General features: G+C 36.6%; 1 protein-coding gene across 1 annotated transcript in view; it reads right to left on the bottom strand.

Annotated features, from left to right (window-relative positions):
- Positions 1 to 314: 314 nt before the first annotated feature.
- LOC143027647 (inter-alpha-trypsin inhibitor heavy chain H4-like) overlaps positions 315 to 21,334 on the bottom strand; it is a 191,203-nt gene continuing 170,183 nt past the window's right edge. Inside the window, exons 16-17 of the mRNA XM_076189048.1 lie at positions 6,656 to 6,953; positions 315 to 583 (exon numbers count right to left, since the gene is read on the bottom strand). Of these exons, the coding sequence (XP_076045163.1) occupies positions 534 to 583; positions 6,656 to 6,953 (348 nt within the window). The 3' untranslated portion in view covers positions 315 to 533. The remainder of the gene's footprint in view (positions 584 to 6,655; positions 6,954 to 21,334) is intronic.

The following is a 21,334-nucleotide window of genomic DNA, read 5'->3' on the forward strand; positions in this document are numbered from 1 at the left end:
TCAATTTGTTTGATAAGGCTACTTTCAATGATGTTCCTGTTAACAATAGGATTACATGATAAAACTGACGATGCCTTAGTCCAGTCTATACAATGATTATGATCCCTCATGTGCACAAGTAAAGTATTAGAGTCTTGTCCTGTTCTGACACTGTATTTATGTTGCTTTATTCTAGTTGAGAGATCTTTACCTGTTTGTCCTACATAAAAATTCCCACAATCTTTACAAGGAACCTTGTATATGCAGCCACATGAATTTTTCTTAAGTGGTTACCAGCATATACAGTATATATATATATATATATATATATATATATATATATATATATATATATATATATGATCTTCCACTTCAATCATGGTTTCTTGTCACAATGTGTCATTACAACACTTCCAGAGATGTATGCTTTGACTCAGCCAACCCCCTTACAAAAGGGAAAAGGTCATTTGTATATACAATAATACAGTTCATATTTTCATGTAGCACTATATTCTGCAAGAAGTTCTCTTGTCTTTGGCATTAACCTTACAAGCTCAATACAGCAAGTGAAGAACCATCATCAATATGATAGATATCATCCAACCTGTAAGTAAAGAGACAGCAAATATATGGGTAGGAATATAAAATATATTCATGGATATACACTATATATATGTACATTAAGGATGGGTGGGCTTTGAGAGGTCATGGAAACAAATTAAGTTAGACCACATGTCTAAAGGATGTGAAGAAATACAGTTTTCTGTATAGATGCATGAATAATTAATTCAAATCTAAATATGATTTTTGGAAATAAAGGATGTAGATTGAGTTGGAATTGAACATGAATTTGAGGCTAAGTATGATAAACTGGGAAGTAACAGACAATACCCCATGAGTATTGCTCCTTTCCTGTATACTATAATTTGGTAAATACACATCCAAGCTCAGCCAATACATGAATTTCAATCTAAATATTTTAAGTGGAAATCAAAGATATATATTGAGTTGGAGCTGTTCATGAATTTGAGGGTAGGTATGATAGATTGGAGAGTAAGAAATGGGACCCAATAAGAATTGCTCCTTTCCTATAAATTACAATTAGGTAAATACGCACGGGAAAGTATTCACCAAGCTAATAGTGGGTAGCAATATTTTTGAGGAGGCCTCAGCTTAGGCAGAAACAAAAACTGAAAGTTTCCAATCTATTTTCATAAAGGAGAGCAATATTTTAGAGGAAAGCAATGGGGGTAGGAACTTAGGTCTAGAAGATACAAGTGGAGAAGTGAGGGAAATGCTCAATCTTTTGGGATCATTGGATGTGACAAAAGTTTCAGGCCCTGACAGGATCTCAAACTGGATACTCAAATTTTGTAAGGAGCAACTGATGGACAAGATTCAGTCTTATTGTCTGTTCATTAAAAGAAGGCATAGTGCCACTTGATTGGAAGAGGCCTCATGTGGTACCAATTCACAAAGGTGGAAGTAAGGAGACATTACTAAATTATAGGCCAGTATCATTGACCAGCATTATAGTGATATTATGTGAAAGGATTGTGAGAGATCAATGGACTAAATACTTTGAAGGGATTAACATTCTGGCTGACAATCATTTTGGTTTCAGATCTAGAAGGTCATGTGTGTCAAACCTTTTGAAATTTTACTTAACTATGATTGATGTCCTGCAAGAGAGAGGCTGTGTGTACCTTACCCTAGAGAAGGCTTTTGATAAAGAACCTCACATTGACTTATGTGGAAATTGGAGCATATTGGAGGACTATGAGCCAAACTACTTAAATGGATGAAAGATCTTTTGAAAGATGGAGACAGTAGTAAAGGATATTAATATGGAGAGTAATAACAAGTAAAGTTCCACAAGGTTCAGTGTTTGCACCAGTAATATTTTTTATTTATATCAATGCCATGATGGAATACAGAACAAGCTATGCCAACATGTTTGCAGATGATGCAAAACTCATGAGAAGACTGTACCAAGTTAGTTATTAAAATGATGAGAGCAGGTAAGGTACCTGGGTTAGATGGGTGTCATGCAGATTCTTTGAGGAAGGGTAGTACAGTAATAGTGGACTGGCTGGTGAGGTTGTTTAACCTCTTCACTCCGGGGCACATCGCACGTCTGGCAGCATTAGCTGCCCGACGTGCGATCTTGCATCATAATAATCGCATTATAAAAAATAAAGTCAATGCTCAATTGTTCGTTCTCTTTCACCCGTGAATTTTGATAACCATAGAAAATATGATGAAGCCAGTTTAGAGAGAATGGAGGTTACGTAGGTACAACTACAATAAATATAATCAAGACGCCGACGTCGGCATCATTGTGTACCCACTTGCTCCTCACGACGCCTACGTAGGCGTCACCGTATGTAAGTGGTTAATGTGTGTCTAAAAGAGGGTAGAGTGCCTCAGAACTGGAGGAATACCTGTACAGTTCCATTTTAGATGGGAAAAGGGGACAAATGTGAGTATAGTAGTTTCAGAGGGATCAGTTTGTTGTGTGTAGTTGGGAACACTTATGGGAGGGTTTTGATTGAGAGGATTAGGAGAGGAACAAAGGGAGTAATTGGTGAGGAACAGTGTGGGTTTAAGACAGGTTGGGATTGCATGGATCAGATTTTTGTGGTATAACAGATATGTGAAAAAGCTTTAGCAAAAGGTAAGGATGTTTTTTGGGCCTTTGTGGATTTGGAAAAGGCTTATGACAGGGTAGACAGGAAGGCACTGTGGGAGGTTTTGCAGATACATTGGATTAAAGGAAAGCTGTTAAGGGCAGTCAAGAGTTTTTATGAGAGTAGTAGAGCCTGTGCTTGATTTAGAAATGGAGAGAGTGAGTGGTTTGAAGTAAAGGTGGGACTATGCCAGGGGTGTCATGTCTCCTTGGCTGTTCAATATGTACATGAATGGGGTGGTTCAGGTGGTAAATGCAAGGGTAATGGGTTGGGGATTGGAGATGGTTAAGGAAAATAGAGAAAAGTGGGAGCTATGCCAGTTGTTGTTTGTTGATGACACTGCACTTGTGGCAGGGTCAGAGAGTGGATTAAGGGACTTAGTGATTGAATTTGGGAAGGTAAATGTGGGTAAAGGGTGATGAGATGCACAAGGGGAGAGCATGGCAGAAATTTGGAAATTTTAAAGGAGAGAGGCTGGAGGAAGTGGATAGCTCTGCCATAAAAAGATAAAATGCATTAACTCCAAAATTTGAAGAAAAAAATTATAGTAAAGGTTTGACCGCTAATTGCTTTTTTGCTACTTATATCTGCATCTTGTAGTTTTGCAAACCTGGGGATGGGCATAAGAACTGTTATTTTTTTATGCTTGATTTCCACAAAATGTTAAGCAAATAGTCAATGTGTTATGCCTTCTAATAATGTAGAAGACATGTGGAGTTAATGCAGTCTACCTGTTGAGACCCTGATATAATGGTTAATAATACAAATATCCTAAAAGCAAAATATGAATGACTTTTTCCTCCCCAGCATAATGGAGGGAGTTTAAAGGGCCCAGGGGGCGTGTCAATTTAAATGGCTCATGCAAGAATAGGGCCTAAATATCTATAAATATGTCTTGTTTTCGCTTGTCTAATTCCATGAAACGGCTATATTTTTGTATGTCTGGCATCAGCGTGACCTCCTCTTCCGTGTGGTGTGCACAGCACGCTTCAAGCCTAAGTTACCCATCAAACATCAGAGTAGATTGATGCATAAACACCTCATTGACTGTGGCGATATTGTGTTCCTGTGTCGCTGTTTGCCTTATTTCCTGGACATTACACCCACTCCTCGTTTAACAACCTACTTGGTTAACGACAACTCGGAGTAACGACGGGCTTTATGACAAACCAATATTCGTTTAACGTAAATCTCCCGAAGTTATGACGTCGTGTACGATAATTAAGTTGGCTGAGGCAAATTTGTATGATGTTATAAATGAACTTGTACGGTGGATATTAGCTGCGAGGTTAAGTGTTCTGAAGCTTAGGTCTACATTACCATCCTGCAAGCTGGAAAAACTACCTGGGGTACAATATATACCGGTAGTGGTAAATTTTTAGTTTTGACCAAGGGCGCAATATAGCAATAGAAAATTAATTATTAATTTTGTAAATTATAATGTATCAACGTAATATGCAATTTTGTGAGCGGAAATAAAAAAAAGGTGCTAAAACAAATTTTGTAAGTAACGAAGTCATGTCGGACGAATGGTACACCATGTTTGTTATGATAGATGCCGATGTCGAGGAAATGAAAGGATGATAAATTCACCTAACCTAAACTAAACTAACCTAACCTGTGTTTGATAAATCATTACCTGCAAATTAAATGTCATCCGGCTCGTCCTCGTTGTCGTCGTCGTGAGAGACGTTGGCAGACGACAAGATGGCGTCCCAATCCTATGCTACCGACTTCATTCATTAGCATATTTTCTTGTAGCATGGAATTTTTTACTTTCATTTCCGCCCACAAAATTGCATATTACGTTGATACATTTTAATTTACAAAATTAATAATTAATTTTCTATTGCTATATTGCGCCCATGGTCGAAACTAAAAAAAAATACCCCGGTATTCAATATGGAATGTCAGCATACGCGGATTTGGTCATATATGGTAATTTCGGGAACATAACCACCGTAAATAAACAGTAAATAAAGCTTTAATGTACTGTATAAAAGAGGGAAATACACGAAAATAAAGATACATGTATTGCTGGACATTGTACATACAGTACATGTACGTATATGTATACACTTTTGCTTAACGACCAATTCGGTTAACGACGGCGCGCTGGTCCCAATTGTCGTCGTTAAACGAGGAGTGTTTGTACTACACTTACTAGATGTCCAATCATCAACTGCATCATGATGAAGAGGAAAACCAAGGAAAAGATGAAAAAACTGAGCCAAATGTGGAATGAAAGTTGTACTAGAAGGAGGGCAAGGCGTAAGAGGTTGGAGGAGGGATGCCATCGCCTTGCACGTCACCACCACTGCCAACACCGTCTCCATCACCAAATACCACACCTGACAACACAGCTGACAAAGTGTTTTCTTCTAGATGAAGAGAAGAAGATGAAGAAAATTCAGAAGGAGGAAGAGAAAATAGATGGCGAAGGAGAAACATACGGGGCTGGGATCGCGCCTGTGTAGGATTATCAAACACCTGTTTGGTAATTTGTGTTTGAGCAGAGGGAATGCGCTCATTGCTGGTAAAAAATAAACCGCTCTGCAATGATTTGACAAAGTGATGACACCCCAGCAGTGAGGTTTTAAACCGGTAAAAGCGCAAAATCTTCAATTATGAAAAGGACCGCTTGGCGAGTAACAAATACATTTTAATGTAATATATATAGTAGATATGTATATATATATATAAATATTTACTGTCAACTTATTCAATATACATTATATAATAATGTGTGTGAATATAATAAAAATCGCACGATAAATAACAGATATACAATGCTGAAAACTTTAAACGCTCGTATCTCAAAACCACAAATATTTGCAATTAAAAATATGCCAAAATTTTTTAATCAATTGTAGTAGCCTAAAAATGCTTCTGGTAGTGTATAATAGGTATATTTTTATTTTCATGTCTGTTTTTTTCCGATATCTTGAAAAAGAGAGTGACGGGCTCCATCTATGTGGGGGAAAAAAAAAGCTGAAAAAGGGGTGACATAAGTGACCATACTTACGACACCTATATCTCATGTCATATAGCAAATTAAAAAAAAAAAAAAAAAAAAAAACCAGGCATGAAAGTATTTCTAGGATCTATAAGTATTACCATGAAAAAGCATAAGTCTGTAGAACAAAAAATATGATGTATGTATTCAATTACATGATTTTTTTTTATGACATCATAACTTTATGATGTCAAGACGTAGCAAGTTCTCGGGTTCACAATATATTTTTACCTATATCTTAAAACCTGAAAGTTTCAAGTTGAAAGACCATAAACTTTTTTTTATATGATATTTTTTTGTTAAGGTGTTCAGTCCCCCCTTAAGACAGAAACTCACCTTAAGAATAAGGTTTGTTTCTTTCTGCTGATTCCATAGATACCAAAATTGTAAAAAAAATATAATTTTTGGAGTTAATGTGTTCTGTCTTTGTAGGAAGAGCTTTAAGTACTTGGAGTTGTATGTGGCAGGAAAAGGAGCAGAGGTGAAGATGAATTATAGATTGAGAGATGTAAGTGCCTTAGGGGATTAAAGAGTATAATGAGAAATAGGCATTTGTGAATGGATGTTAAGAGGAGATTGTATGAAGGGGTGATTGTGCGGACAGCACTGTATGGGGCAAAGACATGGAATTTAAGAGAGGAAGAGTTTAAATGTGTTTGAGATGAAATGTCTGAAAAGTATGGTAAGGGTTACAAGGCTGGATAGATTGAGGAATAGGAGATGGAGCTTTACAAATGTTGCTCCTGTCCTGTATACTACAATTAGGTAAATACATCCATTCAAATCTCATCTCCCCACTCAACCATCTAGGCCATCCTACATCTTCCTCTTGGTATCCCTTCACTTAGTTTTTCACTGCACACTCTCCATTAGTTGTTCCTTATTCTTTTGATATACCCAGACCACCTCTGGACCTTCATGCACATAGTGATTCCTGACACAAGTTCAAGCAAACAGAAAAATAATTTACCTTTATTATTATCTTTTCCAGCAGACAGGGTTATATCAAATTGTGATGAATGTGTTCCATCATAATAATCATAATCCTCATGATAAATTGAACGATCATTTTCCATGTCCCTCCCATAACCCTGATGATATTGATAATATTGCAGGTCCTCCTCATATTCCAGATCATGTTGCAGGTCCTCCTCATATTCCAGATCATGTTTCAGGTCCTCCTCATATTCCAGGTCATCTTCATCCTGTATGTTCTGGTCTTCAGGTCGCACTACTACTAATGATGTGACTCTTGTGACAAAGTTATACTGAAAAGATGGGAAGAATGTTCTCTGAAGTTGACACAAATATCTATAGGAATTACATACAAATGAAAATCTAAAAAACAACAATAATGAATAATAGCACTATAATACAGTATACATACATACATACATACTAACAACAGCTTTTCCCCCTTACAAGGGAGGTAGCCAATATCAAAGGCATACATAAATCCACTCCCACCCATTTTATCCCCACATACTCCACTCCCATTCACCCCTCACTTTTTTTTTTTCCTCTCTCCTCCTGGATGATGGGTCATCCTTGCATCTTGCCCATTGCCCTGGGTCAGAAAGAATGTAGCAATGTCAGTAGCAATATAGTATACTGTACAAAAATTCCATAAATGGAACTTTCCAGCTTGACTTGTATTACCTAAGAAAATTCAATTTGCAAAATCTGTAACAATCTTTTTCATCCCGAGTTAATTCTTTAAATTACCTACCATGAAATGACCCATACTGGGGTACTAGTTGCAGTTATATACAGTCAATAGTTTAGGACTGTAGTGGCACTCCTACAAACCAGAATTGTGCAGAATTTTGTTTATGTTTGGAGACAAATCTCTACTTACAGAAGAATGCTGAGTTCCTACATTTTCTATTCTCCTCGCTTCTACTGTTCTTCTTAAGAGGGTCTTTCCAAAAGTAATGCCTCCTATTTTTTAACTCAAAAAGTTGAAGAGCTACGAAGACGGGAGTGGCACTATTAAAATGAGCAACCTTTTGTGCTCCAGAATTAATTTTTCTACGTAGTCACCACCATTCTCAATGCACTTTTGCCAGCAATGAACAAGAGACTTGATGCCTTGGTTGTAAAAGTCAGTGCCTGCTGAGGCGGTCTATTTTTTCACAACTGTGATTACAGTATTGTTGTTGGGGGAAATGTTGCCCACGTAATGTGTCCTTCAGAGGTCCGAACAAGTGGAGGTCTGACGGTGCCAGGTTGGGACTATACAGTGGGTGAGACGGCACCATCCAGCCGAACTTTGTCACACACTCCGTGGTCTTCAAATTTGTGTGTGGCCTGGCATTGTCGTGTTGCAAATGGAATGTTTTCCTTTTCTCTGGCCTTACATGGGCAATCCAGGCCTTCAGTTTGGTCAATGTTTCAATGTAACGGTCAGAGTTGACAGTCATCCCTGGTTCCAAGAAATCCAGGAGGATGACACCCTTCCTGTCCCAGAAGATGGTGCACATCATTTTGCCTGCAGATGTCTGCATCTTGAACTTCTTTGCTGGGGAGTGTGAGTGGTGCCATTCCATTGACTGCTGTTTGGACTTCGGCTCATAGTGGTGACACCATGTCTCGTCACCAGTGATGATGCTGTCCAAGAATCTGTAACCTTTGGCTTTGTACGGATCCAACAAGTCCTGACAGACATCCCGTTGGTGGTCCTTTTGGTCCTGCGTGAGCATTCGTAGAACCCACCTAGCACACACTTTGCTGTATCCTAGGGATGACAACATCGTTTCCAGTGCACTGACACCCACATCCAACTCTACACGCATTTCATTCACTGTTATCCGCTGATCATCGTGGATGAGTTGATCGAGGCGCACTTTGTTTTCCGGGGTGGTGGCTGTGCATGGGCGTCCGGAGTGCACTTTGTCACTCATCTCTGTCGTACTCTGAAATCGACAAACCCATCTCCTAACTGTGCTGACATCAACTGCATTGGCTTCGTAAATGTTCACCAGGCGCTGGTGAATGTTGATTGGTTCAAATTTTTCTGCATGGAGGAATTCAATGATGCATCTCTGCTTCTGATGCATGTCCATAACAGGGATTGCTTTCTTAGAGTATCACACCATTAATATCTGCAACAGAGAGATGAAATTTTCAGGTCATGAGTGCATAAGTTCAGTCATCATAACAATGCAATTTGCAATCTCCTCAAATCTCTTCGGTTGGAATAAAAAAAATAGGAGGCATTACTTTTGGAACGACCCTTGTATATCACTTCTATACCATTTGGTGCTGCTGTGTCCAGCCTACAAGAGGCTGCACTGCTGGATCATCCCTAGACAATGGGTGCCACATACTTTTGACGAGTACTGATATATATAGTGTTATTGTTCATGGTGATGTCATGTAAGGTATGCCCTTTTCCCCCCTTTTCTTTCTCCAAGTCTACATGACTTGGATGGAGTGCGCAGAGTTACGACTATAGACCCGTCGTAGTCAAGAACTAAAATATTTACGTATATATGTAAATACAGTAGAAGCCTGATTTAACAAACTAATTCAGCCAAGGTCCAGTCCGCTAAAGTGAATTTTCCATTAAATTGAGCGAGTGAGCGTTGGTGTAACAGTGTTGCCAGAGCGGATTGTAAAAATGATATGTACCTAAATATTCCCTAGTGTACACACACACATACAGTATATATATTATTGTGAATTATAGGCAGCACAATCGTGAATTGCAAACAAATAGCAACGTGCAGTAATTTGTTGCAACATGTGTATTTACCTAGTTGTATTTTACGGGAAGGGGAGCTATGCTCTTGATGTTCCGTCTTCATATCTCATTTTATCTAAACTATTTTTAAATTTATGTATTGTTTTTGCACACACCACTTTCTCATCTAACTTGTTCCAACTGTCTATTACTCTGTGAGGAAAGCTGTTCTTTTTCAGATCTCTTCTATAGCTGTCTTTCTTGATTTTCTTTCTGTGTCCTCATGTATTTCTATCACCCCATTTTATCAGATTCTCTCTATCAATAATTTCTATGCCTTTCATGATTCTGTAAATAGCTATCAAATCTCCTCTCTCTCTTCTTTGCTCTAGTGTCTGTAGTTCAAGTTTTGCTAGTCTCTCTTCATATGATAGTTTTGAGAGTGTTGGTGCCAATTTTGTAATTGCTCTTTGTATTCTTTCAAGTTTTTTTATACATTTTTTTGTACTTGGTGACCACATCGTTGCTGCATATTCCAATCTTGGTCTTATCAGAGTGATTAGAATTTTCTTCACCATTTCTTCATCCAGGTATGTAAATGCCACTTTGATTGTTCTTATTAGATTATAAGTTTCTCCAAAAATCTTATTTATATGTTTCTCAGGTGACACATTATTCATAACAATGACTCCCAGGTCCTTCTCACGTTCTATTTTTTTTTTATTCCTTCTTCTCCTAATTTATGTGATCCTGTTATTCTGTTTTTGCTTTTTCCAAATTCCGTTATACTGCACTTTTTAGTGTTGAACTTCATCTCCCACTTCCTACTCCATTCCCATACTTTATTGAGATCACTCTGTAGTGACTCACAATCTTCTTCCATGTTCACTTTTTTTAATAGTTTTGCATCATCTGCAAAGAAGCTCATATAACTTTCAATTCCTTCATCCATATCATTAATATATATAGCAAACATTATTGGGGCCAGAACTGTTCCTTGTGGAACACCGCTTATTACTTCATCCCATTTTGAGTGTTTGTCTCTTATCACTACTCTCATTTGTGTATTTACCTAGTTGTATTTACCTAGTTGTATTTTACGGGAAGGGGAGCTATGCTCGTGGGGTCCCGTCTTCATATCTCATTTTATCTAAACTATTTTTAAATTCATGTATTGTTTTTGCACACACTACTTTCTCATCTAACTTGTTCCAACTGTCTATTACTCTGTGAGGAAAGCTGTTCTTTTTCAAATCTCTTCTATAGCTGTCTTTTTTTATTTTCTTTCCGTGTCCTCTTGTATTTCTTTCATCCCATTTTATCAGATTCTCTCTATCAGTAATTTCTATGCCTTTCATGATTCTGTAAATAGCTATCAAATCTCCTCTCTCTCTTCTTTGCTCTAGTGTCTGTAGTTTAAGTTTTTGTAGTCTCTCTTCATATGATAGTTTTGAGAGTGTTGGTGCCAATTTTGTTATTGCTCTTTGTATTCTTTCAAGTTTTTTTATACATTTTTTTGTACTTGGTGACCATATCGTTGCTGCATATTCCAATCTTGGTCTTATCAGGGTGATTAGGATTTTCCTCACCATTTCTTCATCCAGGTATGTAAATGCCACTTTGATTGTTCTTATTAAATTATAAGTTTCTCCAAAAATCTTATTTATATGTTTCTCAGGTGACATATTATTCATAACAATGACTCCCAGGTCCTTCTCATTTTCTACTTTTTTTATTCCTTCTCCCAAATTATATGATCCTGTTATTCTGTTTTTGCTTTTTCCAAATTCCATTATACTACACTTTTTTGTATTGAACTCCATCTCCCACTTCCTACTCCATTCTTGTACTTTATTTAGATCTCTCTGTAGTGATTCACAATCTTCTTCAGTTTTCACTCTTTTCAGTAGTTTTGCATCATCTACAAAGAAGCTCATATAGCTTTCAATTCCTTCATCCATATCATTAATATATATAGCAAACATTATTGGGGCCAGAACTGTTCCCTGCGGGACACCGCTTATTACTTCATTCCATTTTGAGTGCTGGTCTCTTATCACTACTCTCATTTTTCTTTCTTGCAAAAAGTCTTCCATCCAATTTAGCAATTTACCTTGTATTCCTCCTTCATATTCTAATTTCTTAAGCAACTTCTTATGTGGTACTTTGTCAAAAGCTTTTTTTAGGTCTAGAAATGCACAATCAGCCCATCCATCTCTTTCTTGTATTATATCTATTAGCCTTGAATAGAAACATATTAAATTGGTGACGCATGATCGTCCTTGTCTGAATCCAGATTGCCTTGGATTTAGTACGTTGTTTTTTTCCAAGTATTTTACCCATCTACTTTTGATAATTCTTTCACAAATTTTTGCTATTGTACTTGTTAGAGAGACTGGTCTATAGTTGGTAGGTTCTTCTTTATTTCCTCCTTTATATATAGGTACTATATTTGCTTTTTTCCAATCTTCTGGAACTTTTCCTTCTTTTAAGGAACTGCTTATTATGCTATGTATTTTGTCTGCCAGTTCATTCCTGCATTCTTTCAGAATCCAGTTTGCTATTTCATCTGGCCCATGCGATTTTCTGACATCAAAATTACCCAAGTGTGTCAATATTTCATTCTTTGTTACTTCTATTTCTTCCATAGGGGGGACTTTTTCTTTCCACTCAATCTCTTCAGGTTGTATATTTTCCCTTGTAAACACTGATTTAAAATGTTTGTTCATAATTTCTGCCATTTCCATTTCCTCAGTGTATTCAACTCCTCCTTGTCTTAATTTCTCCAAGTCTTGTTTGTTTTTCAGTTTATTGTTTACAAATCTGTAGAATAGTTTTGGTTGATCTTTACACTTTTCTATAACATCTTTTTCATATTTTCTTTTTTCCTCTCTGCACTTTTGTACATATTCATTTCTATAACCAGTATATATTTTCCATTTTTCAGGTCTTCTGTCTTTGTTCCATCTGGTCCAGGCTTTGTCTCTTTTGTCTTTTAACTCCCTACAACTTTTGTTGTACCAGCATTTTACATATTCTTTTTCTTGTTTTTGTCTTGGGACATACTTTTCCACTCCTTTTTTGTAAATTTTTGTCAAAATATTCCATTTTTCTTCCACTGATGTTTCTTCTTTGTATATTTCTTCCCAGTTTTCTTGTTGGAAGAATTCTCTTATTTTATCAAAGTTTGTTTTTTCATACATCATTCTTCCTTTTCTATATTGTTCATTTCTTTTCATATATTTTTCTTCATTAAGTTCCAGTTCAATCAATATGTGGTCACTTTTACCTATTGGTGTTTTATATTCAATCTTGTCCACTATTCTAGGTTCAGATGTAATTATTAAGTCTAGTCTCGATGGTTCTTCTTCATTTCTATACCTAGTGTTCTCTTGTATCCATTGTGTCATTGAATGGTCAGTAATCATCTCAAGTAGAGCATTTCCCCATGATTCATCACCACTCTTTACTGTCATTTCTTCCCAGCAGATTTCTTTACAATTAAAGTCACCCATCATAACTATTCTTCCTCCGTCTTCCATTATTTTAGTTAATGCTATCTTTGTGTCCTCTAACATACTTTTATGTTCACTCTCCTCCCATGAGGCTGTTTTCGGAGGCACATAATTGATCACAAATTTTCTGCTCTTCTTATCTCGGTCTTCCACTTCTATCATAATCATCTCTACTGTATTCTTTCCATATATGACACCTTTCACGTTTATATCCTTCTTAGTCAGGAACATAACTCCACCCCCTTGTTTTTTCTCTCTGTTTCTAATCCAATAATTGTATGCATCATGTCCTACACTGTTGGGTGGTAGTGGGCCTTTTAATTTTGTTTCTACAATTCCCATTATGTCCGGTTCTTTTTCTTTCAAATAATCATTCAGTTCATTCAATCCTGTTATCAATCCATCTATATTTGTGTAAGACACTCTTAGTTTTCTGCCACTTCCATTGTGTTCTCTGTTTCCCTTATGTTTTTCTTTAGTATGTCGAACTGCTTTATTTTCATGTTCACTACTCTCCAATAGAATCTCTCTTTCTCTGACTCCGTTCTTTCCTCGTTTTTTGCCTTAGCTTCAATTCTTTTCTGCTTTTCTGCCTCTCTTTCCTCCTTATTCATTTCTCTTTTTATCCATACCTTTTTATATTGATCATTTGTTGCTAGTTTCCCTGTTTTGGATAGAATTTTCTCTGCCGTTGTTTGTGACCTGAATTTAATCTTAATTGGTCTGGTCTTATCTGTACTATATTTTCCGAGTCTGAATTTTTCCTCAATTTCCTTTATAATTTCTGGTTCATCTTCCTGGACTAATTTTAATAAACTGCTTACTCTTTCATTTTCCTCCTTGATTATTGCGGTTCTATCTGGGTTATGTTTCTCTTCCATTCCTAATATAATTATACATTTCTTTTTGTCAGCTAATTCTCTTACTATATTCTCCTTCTGTCTCATCACTTTAATAACTGAGTCTTCATTATGTTCTTTCAATTGCTGTTTGACTATGTCAGTGAATGAAACCTTATTCCCTTCTTGGGTTGTTCTCCAATTTTTAGCTTCTTTAGCTATTGTCTCTCTGTTTTCATTACTATTCTTCTTCAATTTCTCATTCTCCTCCTTTACATTTCTTAACTGTCTTTTTAGGTCCTCTATTTCATCAGTTAAGTTTCTGTTTGCCTTCTCTAGTTGTTCCAACCTTTCAATTCTCTGGAAAATGGAGTCAACATTACCTAACCTACTTTCCAAGTCCTCAATCACCTTATCAACTCTCTCCTCTAGTCTTATCAGTCGGGGGGGGGGGGTTGTGTCCCCCCCACCCTCTTTAAATCCCTGGAACATATTCTCGTCACTTTCTACTGTATTGCTCCTCTCTATACTTCTAATCTTTACATTTTTATTAGACATTTCATCATCGCTCAGTCTTTTGTTTACCTTTCGCTTGTCTGGCTGGGCCAAGTCTACTCCCTCCTCATTTCCTTCCATTTCCCTCAGTAATCCCTCCCCTTTTCCTCTTCCCCTACTTTCCCACTACTCCATGAGCAATTTCCCCCCCACCCTGTAAAAACACTAGGCACTTCTCTTTGCGTTGGGATCCACAGACTTCAGTTTTCTTCAGAACGTCATCCAAGCCATCCATTCGCTGAAGTGTGTGTGTGTGTGTGTGTGTGGTGTAACAATGATATGAGCTGTCTGTAAATTTCGGGGACTATTAGACATAGCTTTCTGTTTGGTTCGATGTACATAATTCTAGCGATTAATAGGACTGGGCAGTTGGTTTTTGGAGAGTGAGTATTATTGTTGTGTTGTTGCAGAAAACGTAGTTCGTTGTTATAGAAGTGTTTTTCGTGGTGATTACTCTCACGTACTGATTTTGAATTTTCCCATCAATTTACTGTTTCATTATTTTGTTTTCTTATTATACCATCTATTTCTACTTGAATATATTTCTTCTACAGTTATACTTTATACATATACTGAATTATATATTATTGTATATATATTATAGTATGTATATATATATATATATTCATATACCTCCAAAGTACTAAATTATAAATTTTTCCTTGACTCCACCACCACAATCTGGTAACATCTGGTAACATTGGACTCTGAGACATACATGTGGCCAGTTGACGGAAAATGCTCAACTTAGCGGACCGTTCCCACTAAATTGAGCTATTTCTGTAGACACGCGTCTGGACAGCTAGCGGAAAATGGTCGACTTAGCGGACCATTTCCGCTAAGTTGAGCATTTTCGTTATTGCTATTTGCAGTTCACTAATTTGAGCTTCCGCTAAATTGATATCCGTTAAATCGGGCTTCTACTGTTTAGGTTATGTGCACGTGTGTGCATATGTAGACTTTTGGTAAGGTGTGAGATATGCCGCCTTTCCCACGGTATTGTCATGTAGCTCGCCTCTCTGAGCAACTGTCAGCGTGACGTACAAAGACTGTCAAATTAGCTACTGCTACCTTTATATACGTATTAATTTCTTCTTTTGCTTTGTCAACGTGTTCCATTCATTGCATAAGGATTTATGTATGTGTATTATCTTATGGACCTATCTTGTCAATCTTAGGAACTGATTTACATAATATTTGGGAAATTGCATTTTTTTTTTTCTTGGGTTCGGATATCACATGCATTAATGCAAGAAAAAAAGTTGCACCTGTCCGTGCTCGCTCTGGCTAAAAATTGCGTGGGATCATAGCTTTTGGAAACAGCATTCCAGCTTCCATTTAATATAAAAACTATTAAACTTCTTCTTGTATCTAAGATTGACAAGGTAACATTATTATATATTATTTGTATGCCCATTTTTGTAAAGAATATGTCCATGGATATATTCTAAACTCTTGTTGTTCATTGCCTCTGGCAACATTTGGCAGCCCTTCATTGTCTAGCTGGGAAGTGTATATCTATTGGTGATTGCAATGGACAAATTGTCTCTGTTCATACAGAGTCCCTGCTAACTCCTCTATTTCTTTGTCTGGCCTTATACTTAAATTTTCCATTTTGCTGGACTTAGATTTTTTGTGTCTATAGTTGTTGAATTTCTCGACTTTGATTATTTACATGTGTCCTGGCAACTTTAGCCGTTTATGTTCTAAGGGACTCATTGTCTGGTTCTCATATATTTTGTTTTGACAAATCTTTTGATATTGTGAACATTACTGTGTATCGGAACTTGTAACTTATGCTCACTTGGTGACCTCTATCTTTCGATCTTGTTTTTTTTTTCTGTTTGAGAGAAATGATTAATCTTTCATTAGAACTCAGAGTTTTTTGAACCTGGGTCTTCCCCTAGTCATCACAGCAGTTAGCAACAGGGACCAGAACCTCCTCTCCACCCCTATTGCATCCTCCGTGTTTTCACAACCTTAAACATATCCAGTGTGGGTGGCCTAATCATTCAAACTCAAGGAGACAGGTCCATGCCTTAGGTTATCTACACAAATTCTGCATAATCGGAATTAGGGTAGTTTCCATAACATAGGATTTTATACACACACCCTCATAATACCCCAAATAGGTGGGTTAGACCTGTATAGAAAAATAGATGATGTTTAGGGAGGGTAAATGATAATCGATGGGATTAAGTGGAGGCCAGCTGAGAGCTGGGAGCATTCACACTCTTGGAAGTGAGTCACTCTCATCTGATGTGGTTAACCAACAGGATGGTACTCTACATTTCTCTCTCTCCCCCTCATTTTTTTTCATTGAAATATTGAGATATTAGATTAGATATTTATATTTATTGATGCATATATATGTGTATTTACCTAGTTTTATCTTATGGGAAGGGGAGCTATGCTCGTGGTGTCCTGTCTTTGTATCTTGCAGTGTCTAGTTTACTCTTTGATTTTGTATAGTTTTTGTACACACTATTGTTTTATCCAGTTTGTTCCAGATATCCACCACTCTCTGGATTTTTTTTTTTTTCTTTTTTTTTCGGGTCTCTTCAATAACTATCCTTTTGAGTTTCTTATCATGTCCCCTTGTATTTCTCTTATCCCAATTTAGTAAGTCCTCTCTATCAAGGACTTCTGTGCCTTTCATGATTCTGTAAATGGTCAGCAGGTCACCTCTTTCTCTTCTTTGTTCCAAAGTTGGTAATTTCAATTTAGCCAGTCTCTCTTCATATGACAAGGTTGAAAGTGTTGGGGCCATTTTTGTGGCTGCTCTCTGGTTTTGCTCAATTTTCCTTATACTCTTTTTGGTACTGGGTGACCATAATGTCACAGCATACTCCAGTCTAGGCCTCATTAGTGTAACTAGTATTTTTTTTTTTTAACAATTTCATCATCTAAATAGGTAAAAGCCACCTTTAGTGATCTTAACAAGTTGTAAGATTCTCTGAAAATTTTGTTTATCTGTTTATCAGGGGACATGTTATTTAAGATAATTACTCCCAGGTCTTTTTCAGATGCCACTTTCTTTACTTCCTTTGTTCCAATTGTGTATTGTCCTGATATTATTTTTTTTTACTTTTTCCAGACTCCATTATGTTACATTTCATGTTGAAGTCTACTTCCCACTTTTGGCTCCAATTCCAAACCTTGTTTAGGTCAAACACTGGGATGCTCTAGTTCTTCTCAGATGAGAAGAACTTCTGCCAGGACCAGTTGTACAATGCACAGAACAGCAAGTGGCTAGCCTAAAGTCTGCATGAAGTCACGCACTTCATGAAGATCAAAATTCCGCAAACTGTATTTATTTACCTAATTGTATTTACCTAGTTGTATTATATGGGAAGGGAGCTATGCTTGTGGTGACCTGTCTTTGTAGCTTTCAGCATCAAGTTTTTTCTTAAAATCTTGAATAGTGTTTGCACACATTGTTTCTTTATCTAAATTATTCCAGGTATCCAGTACTCTGTGTGGGAAGCTATTTTTTTTCAGGTCTCTTCTATAGTTATCTTTCTTTGAGTTTCTTTTCGTGTCCTCTTGTTTTTCCATTGTCCCATTTTAGTAAATCATTCTTATCAAGGATTTCCATTCCTTTCATGATTCTATAGTCAGTAGATCTCCTCTTTCTCTTCTTTGCTCCAGTGTTGGTAATTCCAATTTGGACAATCTTTGTAAATTTGGAAAGAGCTGCTGCCAACTTTGTCGTTGCTCTTTGTTTCTTTATGTTCTTTTTAGTACTGGGTGTCCATAGTGTTGCTGCATACTCCAGTTTTGGTTTTATTAGTGTTACTAATTTTTAATAGTTTCCTCATCCAAGTAGTCAAATGCCACTTACATTGACCTTAATAGATTGATAGTTTCTCTGACTATTTTATTGATATGTTTGTCCAGTGTCATGTCTTTGCTGATTATTACTCCAAAGTCTCTTTCTGAGTTCACTTTTTTGACTTCTTTTTCACCAATTTGATCATTTTTTGATATTCTGTTTTTACTTTTTCCAAACTACATTATACTACATTTTTTATATTGAAGTTCACTTCCCACTTTTGAGTCCATTTCCAGATTTGGTCCAGGTCTAACAGTAATGATTCACAATCCTCCTCTGTTCTTACTTTCTTTAGTATTTTTGCATCATCTGCGAAGAAATTCATATAATACTGTACTCCTTCATCCATGTCGTTTATATATATGGCAAACATGACTGGAGCCAGTACCAAATCTTGCAGGACACCACTTATAATTTCTTCCCATTTCAAGTATTTATCTCTAATTACTACCCTCATTTTTCTCCCAGTCAGGAAGTCTTCCATCCATTCCAATAATTCTCCTCTGATGCCACCTGTTGATTCTATTTTTCTTATTGGTTTCTTGTGTGGTACCTTATCAAATGCTTTTGTAGGTCTTGAAAGGCACAATCTACCCATCCATCCCTCTCTTGTATTATTTCTATTAGTCTTGAATAGAAGCAGATCAGGTTTGTTGTACATGATCTTCCTTGTCTAAATACAAATTGATTTGGATTCAGTATAGTTTTTTTCTTCCAGATGTTTAACCTATCTACTTTTGATAACTTTTTCACATATTTTTGCTACTGTGCTTGTTAGGGAGACTGGTCTGTAGTTGGTTGGATTTACCTTGTTTCCTCCTTTATATATTTGTACAATATTTACATTTTTCCAGTCCTGTGGTACCTTTCCTTCTTTGAGCAAGTATTTGATTATATTGTATATTCTATCCGTTAACTCCTCTATGCATTCTTTCAGTATTCAATTTGCAATTCCATGCAGACCATGTGATTTTCTGACATAAAGGTTGCGATGGTCTTTGCGTGCGTTTCTACTGAAGGCCACGTCATGCTGGCCATCGACAGATTTATTTCACGACTGAATGAACTTAATGACTACCTGTTAGAAGAAAAATCAGACATAATGGGAATTGTGGAGACTAAATTAAGGGGTGCAATACCACCCATCAATGTCGGACAAGGGCTATACAATTACTGGATTAAAAACAGAGACAAGAAACAGGGAGGAATCATGTTCTTGCCCAAGAAAAACTTGAATGTGACAAAAATTGTGGAGGGCAAAGGTAATGTAGAACTGATCATGATAAAAGTTGAAGACAGGGAGATGAAAAGTAGAAAGTTTGTGGTGACTTATGTGCCCCCAAAAATGAACGCTTGGAAAGAGAACAAGCATATGAAAACACTAGAAGATATAAGGCATTCATTAAATGAGATATTAATGGGCGGAGGTAACCTGGTAATTATGGGGGACTTTAACTGCAGAGAAATTTGTTGGGAGGACATGACAGTGAAAGGCAGAGAAGACTTGTGGGTTAATGTATTACTGGACATGACCATGAAATATACAATGACACAGTGGGTCAGTGAAAACACAAGATACAGAAATAATGAGCCGTCGACACTAGATTTAATATCTACAAAAGAACCTGAAATTGAGGATAAAATTGAATACAAGACACCAATTGGAAAGAGTCACCATATACTTAATGAGACTGAACTAAAGGAAGAAATATACATGGAGAGAAATGAAAAGCATAGGAAAGGAAGATTGATGTAGAACAAAACGCACTTTGGAAAACTAAAGAAATTCCTTCATAATGCAAATTGGGTAAAATTTTACATGGATGAAACAAAAGTGGAAGAAAAATGGGATACCTTGATGGATAATTATAATGAAGGAGTGAATAGGCACGTACCAAGACAGAAGCTAGAGAGAGTGTACATTAAATGCTGGTTCAACAGAAGATGCAGTGAGGCAAAAGATAGAAGAGACAGAGTTTAGAAAAGATGGAGAAAAGATAAAAAAAATCTGGGAAATGGCAAATATATATAAACTATAGAAATGAATATGTAAAAGTGAGAAGAGAGGAAAAAGGAACTATGAAAAAGACATTATAGACAAATGCAAAGAGCAACCCAAACTATTCTATAGATATGTGAATAGTAAACTTAAAAATAAACAGGAAATGATGAAACTACACCAAGGAAATATAGAATACACAGAAGATCTAGAAATGGCTGAAGTTATGAATAATCACTTCAAGTCTGTTTTCACTAGAGAGAAGGCACAATATTGGGATGAAGGAAATGAAGTGTGATCTCCCCCCCATGAGCGAGATAATAATAACATAAAAAGAAATAAAGGAACATTTATCAAACCTTGATGTCAGAAAATCGCACAGCCCGGACAAAATTGCAAAATGGATTCTAAAAGAATGCAAAGAAGAACTAATGGACAAAATACATAACATAATAAGTTGCTCACTTAAAGAAGGAAAAATACCAAAAGACTGGAAAAATGCTAACATTGTACCAATATATAAAGGAGGAAACAAGGAAGAACCAGCTAACTATAGACCGGTTTCACTAACAAGCACAATAGCCAAAATTTGTGAGAAAATGATCAAGAATAGATAGGTAAAACACCTGGAAGAAAATAATATAATAAACCCAAGACAATTTGGGTTCAGACAAGGAAGATCATGTACCATAAACTTACTGTAATATGTTTTTATTCGAGACTAATAGACATAGTGCAAGAAAGGCAAGAATGGGCTGATTGCGCTTTCCTGGACTTGTAAAAAGCTTTCGACAAGGTACCACACAAAAAATTATTTAAAAACATGGAACATATAGGAGAGATACAAGGGAACCTACTAAAATGGATGGAGGACTTTTTGATTGGTAGGAAGATGAGAGTAGTACTCAGAGAATAATATTCAGGTTGGAAGGAGGTGATCAGTGGAGTTCTGCAAGGATCTATATTGGCTCCAATAATGTTTGCCATTTATGTGAATGACATGGATGATAATGTGCAATGTTACAGGAGCTTCTTTGCAGACAATGCTAAATTGTTAAGGAAAGTAAAAACTGAAACGGATTGCGAATCACTACAGGAAGACCTGAATAAGGTATGGAACTGGAGTCAGAAATGGGAAGTAGACTTCGATATTAAGAAGTGTAGCATAATGGACTTGTCCTATGATAAACAAATAAACAAAATTGTTGGAGCATCCTATAA

This window comes from Oratosquilla oratoria, chromosome 1, assembly GCF_046742065.1.
Source record: "Oratosquilla oratoria isolate Oo_2021 chromosome 1, ASM4674206v1, whole genome shotgun sequence".
Lineage (NCBI taxonomy): Eukaryota > Metazoa > Arthropoda > Malacostraca > Stomatopoda > Squillidae > Oratosquilla > Oratosquilla oratoria.